This window comes from Hemitrygon akajei, chromosome 18 (genome assembly GCF_048418815.1).
Source record: "Hemitrygon akajei chromosome 18, sHemAka1.3, whole genome shotgun sequence".
Lineage (NCBI taxonomy): Eukaryota > Metazoa > Chordata > Chondrichthyes > Myliobatiformes > Dasyatidae > Hemitrygon > Hemitrygon akajei.
In genome coordinates this window covers 10836877-10849381 of record NC_133141.1, presented here as the reverse complement: position 1 = coordinate 10849381, position 12505 = coordinate 10836877, and the positions used below count along the sequence as shown (strand labels likewise).

General features: G+C 41.4%; 1 protein-coding gene across 3 annotated transcripts in view; it reads left to right on the top strand.

Annotated features, from left to right (window-relative positions):
• The window catches only part of LOC140741075 (glycylpeptide N-tetradecanoyltransferase 1-like), a 99855-nt gene extending 87801 nt beyond the window's left edge, over positions 1 to 12054 (top strand). For all 3 annotated transcript variants that reach the window (XM_073070769.1, XM_073070770.1, XM_073070771.1), the window contains exons 10-12: positions 3412 to 3579; positions 7934 to 8071; positions 9052 to 12054. In XM_073070769.1, the coding sequence (XP_072926870.1) occupies positions 3412 to 3579; positions 7934 to 8071; positions 9052 to 9072 (327 nt within the window). In that variant the 3' untranslated portion in view covers positions 9073 to 12054. The remainder of the gene's footprint in view (positions 1 to 3411; positions 3580 to 7933; positions 8072 to 9051) is intronic.
• The last annotated feature ends 451 nt before the right edge of the window (positions 12055 to 12505 follow it).

The following is a 12505-nucleotide window of genomic DNA, read 5'->3' as shown; positions in this document are numbered from 1 at the left end:
CGAACTTGTATCTGCCTACCTGGACTCCATTTTGTCACCCATAGTTCAGTCCCTCCCTACCTACATCCGGGATACATCCCATGCCCTCCACCTCTTCAATAACTTCCGGTTCCCCAGTCCTGACTGCTTCATTTTCACCATGGATGTCCAATCCTTATACACTTCCATTCCCCATCAAGAAGGCCTCAAAGCCCTCCGCTACTTTCTGGACAATAGACCTCACCAGTTCCCCAACACCACCACACTCCTCAGGTTGGCAGAGCTGGTACTCACACTTAATAACTTCTCTTTTGGCTCTTTCCAATTTCTTCAGACCAAGGGTGTAGCTATGGGCACTCGCATGGGCCCCAGCTATGCCTGCCTCTTCGTGGGTTATGTGGAATAGTCTATGCTCCAAATCTATACTGGTACTGCTCCCCAACTTTTCCTTCACTACATTGACAACTACATTGGTGCTGCTTCCTGCACCCATGTTGAGCTTGTCAATTTCATCGACTTTGCCTCTAACTTTCACCCAGCCCTCAAATTCACTTGGTCCATCTCAGACACTTCTCTCCCCTTTTTCAATCTCTCGGTCTCCATCTCTGGAGATAGACTGCCCACTGACATCTTCTATAAACCCACTGACTCCCATAACTACCTTGATTATACTTCTTCCCACCCTGCCAAATGTAAAAATGCTATTCCCTATTCCCAGTTCCTCTGTCTCCGCCGCATCTGCTCCAAGGATGAGGCTTTCCATTCCAGGACATCCCAAATGTCCTCTTTCTTTAAGAATTGTGGTTTCCTTTCTGCCGTCATCACTGATGTCCTCACCCGCATCTCCTCCATTTCCCACACTTTGGCCCTCACCCCATCCTCCCATCACCACAACGGGGACCGTGTTCCCCTTGTCCTCACCTATCACCCCACCAGCCTCTGGATCCAGCATATTATCCTCCGCCACCTTCAACAGGACCCCACCACTAAGCACATCTTTCCCTCTCTACCTCTCCCTGCTTTTCGCAGGGATCGTTCCTTCCGCGACTGCCTGGTCCACACGTCCCTCCCCACAGATCTCCCACCTGGCACTTATCCCTGTAAGTGTAAGTGCTGCACCTGTCCCTACACCTCCTCTCTTACCAACATTCAGGGCCCCAAACAGTCCTTCCAGGTGAGGTAACACTTCACTTGTGAGTCTGTTGGGGTAATCTATTGCATCCAGTGCTCCCGGTGTGGCCTCCTCTACATCGGCGAGACCTGACGCAGACTGGGGGACCGCTTCATCGATCACCTCCGCTCCGTCCGCCACAACAGACAGGATCTCCCGGTTGCTACTCACTTCAACTCTGTTTCACATTCCCATTCGGATATGCCCATACATGGCCTCCTCTACTGCCATAATGAGGCCAAACTCCGGTTGGAGGAGCAACACCTCATATACCGTCTGGGTAGTCTCCAGCCCCTTGGTATGAACATTGAATTCTCCAACTTCTGGTAATTCCCTCCCTCTCCCTTCCCCCATCCACTTTCACTCTGCCTCCTCTTCTAGTTGCCTATCACCTCTCTCATGATTCTGCCTTCTTCTACTACCCATAGTACTTTCCCCTTACATTCCTTCTTCACCTCTCTGGCCTATCCCCTTCCTGCTTCCCCACCCCCACCCCTTGATCTTTCCTCTGATTGGTTTTTCACCTGGCACATTCCACCCTCCCCCCCCCCCCACCTTCTTTATAAGGGCCCCTGCCCCCTTCTTCTTTAGTCCTGACGAAGGGCCTTGGCCCAAAACGTTGACTGCTCCTTTCAACGGATGCTGTCCGACCTGCCGAGTTCATCCAGCTTGTTCGTACATGTTTATCTAACCTGTGCACCCAGGAGCTGGAGTGAGCTCAGCACCGTCAATGGCTTGAACTCCTCAAATTTATCTGATTCAGTTAAAAGCAGTTCAGATAGTTTAAGACAATTATTTAAAAATTGAAAAGGTAAATTCAGTGTAAAATACTAAACTGACTCAATAGTAAAATAAAATACTTCACACGACTCATCCACTTAAACGTTTCCACTTTCCTGTCTCGTGTACATCAGTATTCCACCACTAGATATGATGGTGAGACGACTGGCAGAGCAGGAGGTCAGGTACACTGATGTCTGACTTCTCTTTCTGAAATTCTATTCAGCTATGGATCTACAGATTTCCAAAAACAGAATGAGCCATGACTAATTGACAGCCAATGAGCAATAGAGCCCTGGGCCGGAGATATTGACTGTTTACTCTTTTCCATTGATGCCAACTGGACTGCCGAGTTTCTCTAGTATTTTGTGTGTATTACTTTGATTTCCAACATCTGCAGATTTTCTCTTGTTATAGCTGTCTGTTAGCTATAATTAAGCCCTAAATCTTCATTTTTTAGTGTACCTCAAAGTTCTGTCATCTGTAGATTTTTAAGTTGGTCTCTGTATCGCAAGCTCAGGTCAATATATACTGTATGTCCAAGCCATCAGTGGTCCAAAAATAGAACCACCATATAGCCCCAAAAGCAACCAATTGCTTGTCATGATTTAGGCAATTTAAATCTGCTGCTTCTGCCCTGTGGACTTCATTATTATGAAACATAATATGTGTATGTGTTTATATATTTGCATTTAAGTTTTAAAATTTAACTTAATATTTTTGCTTTAATTATTTATGCCTTTTGATCTATTTTTAAATGTCTATCAGATCTAATGCAGTCAAGACATTCTGGGATGACAAACTAGGATCTAGCATTTAAAGCCTGCTCAAAGCACCAGCTCCACCTCTGAGCTACAAAGAAAAATCTGCACAGTTTGCTCTCCAATTTGAACAGAATGTGGCCAGAGAGTAGATTCAAGACTTATTCCCCTTAACCTCCTCCCCTCCACTCCACTCACCCTTTCTGTATGTCAGAATCAGAATCTGGTGTATTATTACTGACATATGTCGTGGAATTTGTTGTTTTGTGGTAGCAATACATAAATTACTGAGTTACAGTAAGAAATATACTTAAAGAATGAATAAATCATGCAGAAAGAGAACAAAATAGTGAGGTAGTGTTTGTGGTTCATTCAGAAATCTGATGGTAGAGGGGAAGAAGCTTAAAATTTTTTTAACTCTTCAAACTTATCTCCAACTTCCCCCAGTTCTAATGTCCTGGCTTTTCATTGCCCCTCTGTACCTCTTGTAAAAGGCATGAAGTACCAAATATCATTTTTGGGAAAGGAAGTTGTTAATTGTTTTGGGCAAAGATGTGTTTAAGCGGATGTGGTAATTAAAACTTCCTACCAGTGAATGGTCAATCAGCTACAGAGTTAATAGTGAACACCTGAAAGTGCTCATTCCCGATGCTGCTTGGAAATTGCAGTTCTTTTGCTGATGTTACAAATAACTTGCTGTTTCCCATTTTGTTCCTCCAGAGCCCTGAAGGAGAATTGACAGACTTCATCAGTTTTTACACTCTTCCTTCCACCATCATGCACCATCCTGTTCACAAGAGCCTGAAAGCTGCTTACTCTTTTTATAATGTCCATACCAAGACTCCTCTTGTTGACCTCATGAACGATGGCCTCATCCTTGCAAAGTCGGTATGTGTCAATTCCTTCAGATGCCTACTACAGCAGCTCTCCAGTTGCCCTTCAATTTATAATACCACTGTTACACTAGAGATGAAGCAAAGAACTTCAGACCAGAAACTGCAAGCCATTCTGAATGTCATCCCAAAAGCCAGAAGCAGGCTTATTTCATACAATGCATCTTTGCCTCTTCAATGCCACTATCAAAAATGCAATAAAATTACCTGATGGAGACCTATCAGAATTTGCAGTGATGTGGAAAACACCTTTTCATTCCAGTAATTTAGATTCTTAGCCTCTGCATCAGTGCCAGAATATCAGGTTCACATTAGAGACGCTAGCAGGAAGGACAGCAGAGCAGCAATGGCTGGAGTTTCTGTGAAAAATGAGGGAAGTGCAAGACAGATATACTCCAAATAAGAAGAAATTTTCGAATGGAAAAAGGACACTGCCGTGGCTGACAAGTGAAGTCAGAGCCAAAGTAAAAGCAAAAGAGAGGGCATACAAGGAAGCCAAAGATAGAGGATTGGGAAGTTTATATAAACAAAAACTTGCAGAATGAAACTAAGAAGGTCATTAGGAAGGAAAAGATGAATAATGAAAGGAGGCTGGTGACTAATATCAAAAGCTTTTTTAAGTATATAAAGGGTAAAAGAGAGTTGAGGGTAGATATAGGACCAATAGAAAATGACACTGGCGAGATGGCAGAGGAACTGAATGCATATTTTGCATCAGTCTTCACAGTGGAAGACTGCAGTATGCCAGACATTCAAGAGTGTCAGGGAAGTGAAGTATGTGCAGTGAAAATCACGACTGAGAAGGTGCTCAGGAAGCTTAATGGTCTGAGGGTAGATAAATCTCCTGGACCTGATGGAATGCACCCTCGGGTTCTGAAGGAAGTAGCTGGAGAGTTTGGGGAGGCATTAACAATGATCTTTCAAGAATTGATAGATTCTGGCATTGTACTGGATGACTGGAAAATTGCAAATGTTACTCTGCTATTAAAGAAGGGTGGGAGGCAGCAGAAAGGAAACTATAGACCTGTTGGCCTTACATCAGTGGTTGGGAAGTTGTTGGTATCGATCGTTAGGGATGAGATTACGGAATACCTGGAGGCACATGACAAGATAGGCCAAAGCCAGCATGGCTTCCTGAAAGGAAAATGCTGCCTGACTAATCTACTGCAATTTTTTGAGGAAATTACAAGCAGGGTAGACAAAGGAGATGCAGTAGATGTGGTGTACTTAGATTTTCAGAAGGCCTTTGACAAGGTGCCACACATGAGGCTGCTTAGCAAGATAAGAGCCCATGGAATTACAGGGGAGTTACTAGCATGGGTGGAGCATTGGCAGATCGGCAGAAAACAGAGTGGGAATAAAGGGATCATATTCTGGCTGGCTGCCGGTTACCAGTGGAGTTCCACAGGGGTCTATGTAGGGACCGCTGCTTTTTATGATGTATGTCAATGATTTGGACTATGAAATTAATGGATTTGTGGCTAAATTTGCCAATGATACAAAGATAGGTGGAGGAGCGGGTAGTGTTGAGGAAACAGAGAGCCTGCAGAGAGACTTAGATAGTTTAGGGGAATGGGCAAAGAAGTGGCAAATGAAATACACTGTAGGAATGTGTATGGTCATGCACTTTGGTGGAAGAAATAAACAGGCAGACTATTATTTCGATGGGGAGAGAATTCAAAATGCAGAGATGCAAAGGGACTTGGGAGTCCTTGTGCAGGATATCCTAAAGGTTAACCTCCAGGTTGAGTCAGTAGTGAAGAAGGCAAATGCAATGTTGGCATTCATTTCTGGAGGTATAGTATACAAGAGCAGGGATATGATGTTGAAGCTCTATAAGGCACTCATGAGACCACACTTAGAGAATTGTGTGCAGTTAATTAGGCTCCTTATTTTAGAAAGGATATACTGACATTGGAGAAGGTTCACGAGAAAGATTCCAGAAATGAAGGGGTTACCGTATAAGGAATGTCTAGCAGCTCTTGGGCTGTATTCCCTGAAGTTCAGAATGAGAGGGAATTTCATAGAAATATTCTGATTGTTAAAAGGCCTGAACAAATTAGATATGGTAGGAGAGTCGAAGACAAGAGGGCACGACTTCAGGATTGAAGGACGTCCATTTAGAACAGAGATGCGGAGAAATTACTTTAGTCAGAGGGTGGTAAACCTGTGGAATTTGTTGCCACGAGCGGCTGTGGAGGCCAAGTCATTGGGTGCATTTAAGGTAGGGATAGATGGGTTCTTGATTAGCCAGGCATCAAAGGGTATGGGGAGAAGACAGGGGAGTGGGGATGACTGGAAGAATTGGATCAGCCCATGATTGAATGGCAGAGCTGGCTTGATGGGCCAAATGGCCTACTTCTGCTCCTATATCTTATGGTCTTATAACCACCTAATGAAATTATTGATGAGCAGTAAGGGTGCTTGAGCTTTTCTAGTGATGTGCTAGGCTCAGGACAGCCAGTAAATACCAGATGCCCAGAGTTTGGCGAGGCAGTAGAACATTACATAAACTGATGCCTTCCCCTTTTGTCTCCACTTCCTCACCACTGCCATCCGTACTTTTTGCTTTGGAAAGGATGATTGTTCCTCATCACATCAATCACACTGCAGATTCACAAGCCACATTGAGTAGGGTGAGAGCTCTGCAACAGGAATCCTAGGCATCCCCAGCTCTCATCCTCTGAGATAAAGGTCTGGTTTCAAATTGTCAATGAATTATGCATTTCCTGCCTTTTGAGGTTCAAGAACAGATTAGGGGAGGAGGATTGGTTCTTCCTGTTTGGTGGTGCAAACAGATTATAACTGTTTGGGCCTGCTGTTTCTGTGATCTGGAGAGAACCATCCTAAAGGTAATGCCTGGTTGCAATGTCAGCAATAATCCTGATGCAATGAAACTGGATTTACCTGTGGTATTTCTGTGATTTGCATGGAATGTAGCTCTATATTTTGTGGTATAGGATACTGAAGTACCAGATCCTGTGCTGTGTTCCTCAGTTTGGTTATTCTAAGTGATTCTATATCTGCACTAGACAAATCTACAACAGGCCAGTTCTCAGTGAATGTGGGTCAGCAGGAATGAATTGTCTAACTAGGGGCTGATATTGGCTTGTATAGGAAGTGAATAAAATTTGGATTGTAATGATTCTATTTTGAGTTTGTCTGGAGTATGTTGTAAACAAAACTATATATGTGACCCATGCTCTCCCTTCCCTTGGTATTTGAAGCCCTCTGTTGGTCGAGGTCAACCATGAATTTTGCATCCTAGCTATTTAAGTGATACGCAAGCCAGGGCAGTACAATATGGAGATCAAGCTATTGCCTTTGCAGCAGGCTCCCCCTCTCCACACAGCTAATGAAATTAATGGAACGGCAGAGACTGATATAGTTTGGCACCAGTGGTGTCTCAAGAGTTGCCAGTCAGCATTGAACTTTGAATTTGATGAGACAGTATCTAAAGAGTTTCATTCTGATCTCTTCCTTTTTGATTCTGAGGTATCTGAAGTGTTTTAGCTCAGCACCAAAGTTCAAAGGTTCCAAGTAAATTTATTACCAAAGTACGTGTCACTATATACAACCCTGAGATTCATTTTCTTGTGAGCATACTCAATAAATCCATAGAATAATAACCATAACATAATCAATGTAAGACCGCACCAACTTGGGCATTTAGCCAGTGTGCAAAATATGACAAACTGCAAATACAAAAGAAAATTAATAATAAGTAAATAAATAAGCAATAAATATTGAAAACATCAGATGAAGAGTCCTGGAAAATGAGTCCATAGGTTGTGGGAACATTCCAGTGATGGAGCAAGTGAAGTCAACCCTCTGGTTCAGGAGCCTGATGGTTGAGGGGTAATAACTGTTCCTGAACCTGGTGGAGTGAGTTCTGAGGCTCCTAAACCTTCTTACTGGTGGCAGCAGCAAAAAGAGAGCATTTCCTGGGTGGTGGGGATCCCTGATGATGGATGCTGCTTTCTTGTGATGGGGTTTCATGTAGCTCAGTGGTGGGGAGGGCTTTACCCCAGATGGACTGGGCCGTATCCACTACTCTATGTAGGATTTTCCATTCAAGGGCATTGGTGTTTCCACACCAGGCTGTGATGCAGCCAGTCAATATACTCTCCACCACACATCTATAGAAGTTTGTCAAAGTTTTAGGTGTCATGTCAAACATCTTTGTGAGCACCAACATCTTTAATGTAGAAATGTTTAAAAAGCCAACTGTTAACTAGATGCAAATATCATCTGTAAAGATTGAAGTGTATGTCACTGTAAAATTGCAGGCCAACTTTTCTGTGTTTGAGGTTTCTATTTATTCTGTCTTTTTATCTCTCATTCAACAGAAAGGTTTTGATGTTTTCAATGCACTGGATCTAATGGAAAATAAGACCTTCCTAGAAAAGCTGAAATTTGGAATTGGAGACGGCAACTTGCAGTATTATCTGTACAATTGGAAGTGCCCCAGTATGGCTCCTGAAAAGGTATTCGAGAGCAATGAGTGTTTCCTGTCACTATCATATGCTTATTGATTGACAGATTAAGCTAAACTTTTTACAGCAGGTTTACTAAAGCTCTGGTTTTAACCTAGCAGCATGATCTAAGTTGCTAATATTTAGCAGAACCAGGAAGAATGTAACAGTATTCTATTCATGTGTTTAAAGAAAGTAGAATTGATCATGTCCTTCGCTGATAGACTCAACCTTTTACTGAGCTCCATCCCCAAAAAGGAGAAAGTGTAGTACTTTATATCCTTGAGGATAAAGAAGAGAGTCTAAACACACAACTTCTAGTTACTTTGCATGTGTAAAGTAGACCCAAGTGATGAAAGTGCAAATTATGTTAATTGTCTTACCAAGTTGACCTTTTCCTACTGGCTTGGAGTGGCTTAGTATTAGACCAGTGGAGCTTTAAGCTGCCTGCTGAGGAAAAACAAGATGATTATGGAAAGGATGATCCAGCAGGTCAAGAGCAAGGAACTACCTTCACTAAGCGAAGGGTTTCTATGACTGCTTGTAAAGGGTGAATGTTAAAAAGAGCAGTATGTACACAAGAAGTACAGATCCCACATGTTTCTTCCTATCTCCCTCTGAGACAGTTATCATTACCCTGGAGAAACTGTAAAAAGCAAATTACAGCAAATTAGAACTGCAGCAAGTGATCAAGAAATGCTCCAGGTTGATAGTAGTCCATTATTTGAGGTAATAATGTGAAGGTTAACTCATCCTTTGACTTCTGTTCATCATATTCTCTTGTGAAGCTCTCACCCTAATATCTGCATGAATTCCCTGGGTCTGATGAGGTTCACCTCAAACTTGGTCCAGTAAACCTCATTTGGCCCTTCCCTGCCACCTCCTCCAACCAGGCTAATGACCATGCCTGTCACTGCCCCACCCACCAAGGTGTTACATTTTTGTCGGCAGCATGCAATCTTTTATTGATGTTCAATTTATTTTTTCAACAGGTTGGGCTCGTGCTGCAGTAGAGTTGCTAAAAATGGAGCTGGGATGAGCCACCAATCAGCCATATCAGAAATGCATTCTGGCCTGACACTGCTGAACCTGGAAGCTCATGAGGAATGGGAAGGAATGAAGCCCATGGCATTCAAAGAGTTTACAGATTATAGTGTCCTACATACTCATTATTCTGCCCAACTCTGTCAAAATCCTATATGCATTAAACATGATTTTAATAAATGGATTAGAACCAGTCAAATTGGAAAAGGCGATGTCAAGCGTGTCCAAAGATTGAAGCAGTGTTTTATATCTCTGAGCTTTGACCAAGATATCCCTCACCCAAAAATGCCACATTGACAAAAGCAGGTCTAATTTCTTAATATTGTTAGCCGGGTAATTATCAGTGGATGATTGTCTTTTCACGGAGCCTTTGGATGATCTCATTTATGGAGCATGCTTTGAACAATCTTGAGCAGCAGTTCCAGTGCAAAGGTCCTGCTGGAATACAGATGGGGGGGTTTTCCAGATTTTAAGAGCTTTGGGGTTCTATGAAACTGCATATTACCAAAATGTATTGTCTTCACACACCTTTATTGTATGTTTGAGAGAGGCTACCAAGTTAAACATGGTAAGAGTAATTTGCAGTGTTGAAAGGGGGTTGAACCTTGTATTAGGCTTTGGACTAAAATGCAAACATACAACAGTGAAAACTATTGTTTAGCTTAGGAAATAAAATGTTTCCAACATCTAGAAGTCAGCAATGTAGTTAAGAATGGGGTATTCCTTCCAAGGTGTAATACTGTATTTTTCCCTCCTCATTCTGCTGTCTTTCTCTTTCTGCACACTCTTAACTTAGTGTATATGCAGCTTTCCTGACTTTAAAGTTTTGAAGTGAAAGATCTAAATTGATAAGCTGTGTAAAGTACCCTGTACAATTGAAAAGACTATCTGTACTATCACTGTATTGTAGAGAACTTGTTTTTGAAATATGAATCTGGTTCACAATTGACAGTTTAATGATCATTAGAGCTTGGCCAATGAATGAGAAGTACAGGTATCTTAATGGTACCATTTGTTTCTAAAGTGCATTCTTTTAATGTATTCCAAAGATCTAAATTATCTTGGCCCTTTCAACTACTTGAAGTAACTCAATTTTTGGATGATTTTCTATTTTAATTTGATTGTAAATCATGTTCTGTGTTCTTTGCTGTAACTTATTTTCAATGACTACGATGTTCCACAAGGTTTGGCGGCTATATTTAACTTAAGACGTAGTCAACATTTGTCTTCTTCCAGAAGGAGATCAGTTTTATGCAACTCACTGAGCATCCCTATTTATAAAGGATTTAACACTGTCTACAAAATCCCAGCATCTTTTTCAGCCTTCTGAACTGAATTATCAGCATGGTTGAGTCACAAATTATCTGAACATGGGACCTTTTCAAGTACCCTGATAAGTTGCAGATAACTGGCATATACTGCATGCAGTTGTGAGTATCCATGGTACTAGTATGTAGAGGAGACCAAGAAAATATCCAAAAATTGCTACAAAATTTCAAGTTGCTACTAAACTGGAAAAATTGAATTCCATTTTAAAATCTGGAAATCTAGTATCAGATTGTTGTACAAGCCCAATTGATTCACTGAGCTATGTTGCAAGAGAAACCTTCCATTGTTATTGTTCAGTTGCTGTGTACTGCTCAAGTCTCATAATTGGATGCCATTATTTATGGGAATCTGTTACAATGTGGCAGACTCTAGACTGCCCTTCACCAGTTCTGTTTGGTTCCACCCCATATTAGAAATTCACAATACATGTTGCCTATGCCAGTGGTACCCATCTTATGAATAATTGAAGAAAGCAAAATTAGCAGTTGAAAGATTACTTTTTCAGTCATTGACTTCTTGTGATCTTTCTTTCCAGTTTACTAAGCCCCTTAGTTCATTCTGTTTGATGTCTTCCTGATAAAACTGCAGTCCTTGAAGTTCCCATTGCTTTACCATGTCACTTGTGTCTTTCACGTTATGTATTGTTCACATGCCTTTTAAATCTGGATGAGTAAATTGCTTTCAAATATAATTTGGGTTGCAGCCTGCCAAAGGGTCCAACCATAGAACAGCAAATGTTGTTGAATACATTTTTAACCCTGATGGCTAAGCTTTTAATGTCCTGTACTATTTAAATTTATTTCTTGGTGTTCTTCCCTTCTTGATTCCAAGATAATATCACTTTTTTTAATCTGAGAAGGAGAAGAAAGCACACATGGTGCTCAGTGTCATATTGCCAAAGCTAGATTTGGGTAAATTGAAATTATTCTAAAATATGTCTAGGACTCCATTAATGCAGTGTTCTTGTGCAGATCTATGTTGGAAATAACCAGAACTGTAACCCCCACCTCGCACAGAGCTCATGGTGTCATGACCTTCATGTTGGACCAAAAGTCACAGAAATGTTTGGCTCACGTTGATAGATAAGGAGAAGGATTTTACATGGGGTGGCTGATTAATATGTTCACTTCAGATATGCTGCAGTTCTGTTAAGATTGCATTGATGCTACAGCAAAGGAGTGCTATTTTTGCCAGCAGCTGAGAGGGTCAGCCATTATTCAGTTGGCATTATTCATACCAAGCCCAGAAGGTTTGTGGTTCAAGTGCCACTCAAGGCTGACATTCTAGCACTACTGTTTGAAGGTCTTTTCAGCAGGTGAAAAACCAGGGGCTCCCTTAAGCAAACTTTATTCCATTGCATTGTTTTAAAGGGTCTGGAAAAGGGATCACCTGTGTTGTGGCTAGTATTTAACTTTCATTGTTACCTGGGAATCTTTGGAACCTGCTATGGGGAATTTGATTACTGTGCTTCCTACATCTAAGTTAATCATTGTTTGTAAAGTATTGGGGTGTTCTGAAAGGATGTGGAAGATGCTTCATAAATGCAAGCCTTTTAAAAGTTCCTTAAATGTATGGTCAATCTTTCCTTTGCTGTCAACTGTATAAAATCACAGCCACAGTAATGTTCTGTCAAAGTCTATTGCAAATAATTATATTGACAGTGGCTTTCAAGTTCTAACACAGGCATAACCCTGTAAATGGATTTAAATGCTAAGATTATTGGACCTACTGATGAGTATTCAGAGTAACAAAAGCTAAGAATTGAGTGTTTGGTGCCATAGAAAGAATAAGCTTTAACATTATCTGAAGCAGCTCACTGCTGAATCATGTAATGGTTGGGATATCCCATTGACCTTCAAGCCTAAGGAGTAAGTCTTATGTGAGATAGCCATTCATTACACTGCTGATATCTGCGCCATACCTTGTTCCTAGTGAATTCCCTGTGCCATTTGAAATGATAAAACAATACTTGTAGATACAAAAGTTATGTGAGCAACAATGATGATAAATATATATTTGCAGTATATGGTCCAACACCTGCTTGGCAGATGGTCACTAAAATTAACCATTTTT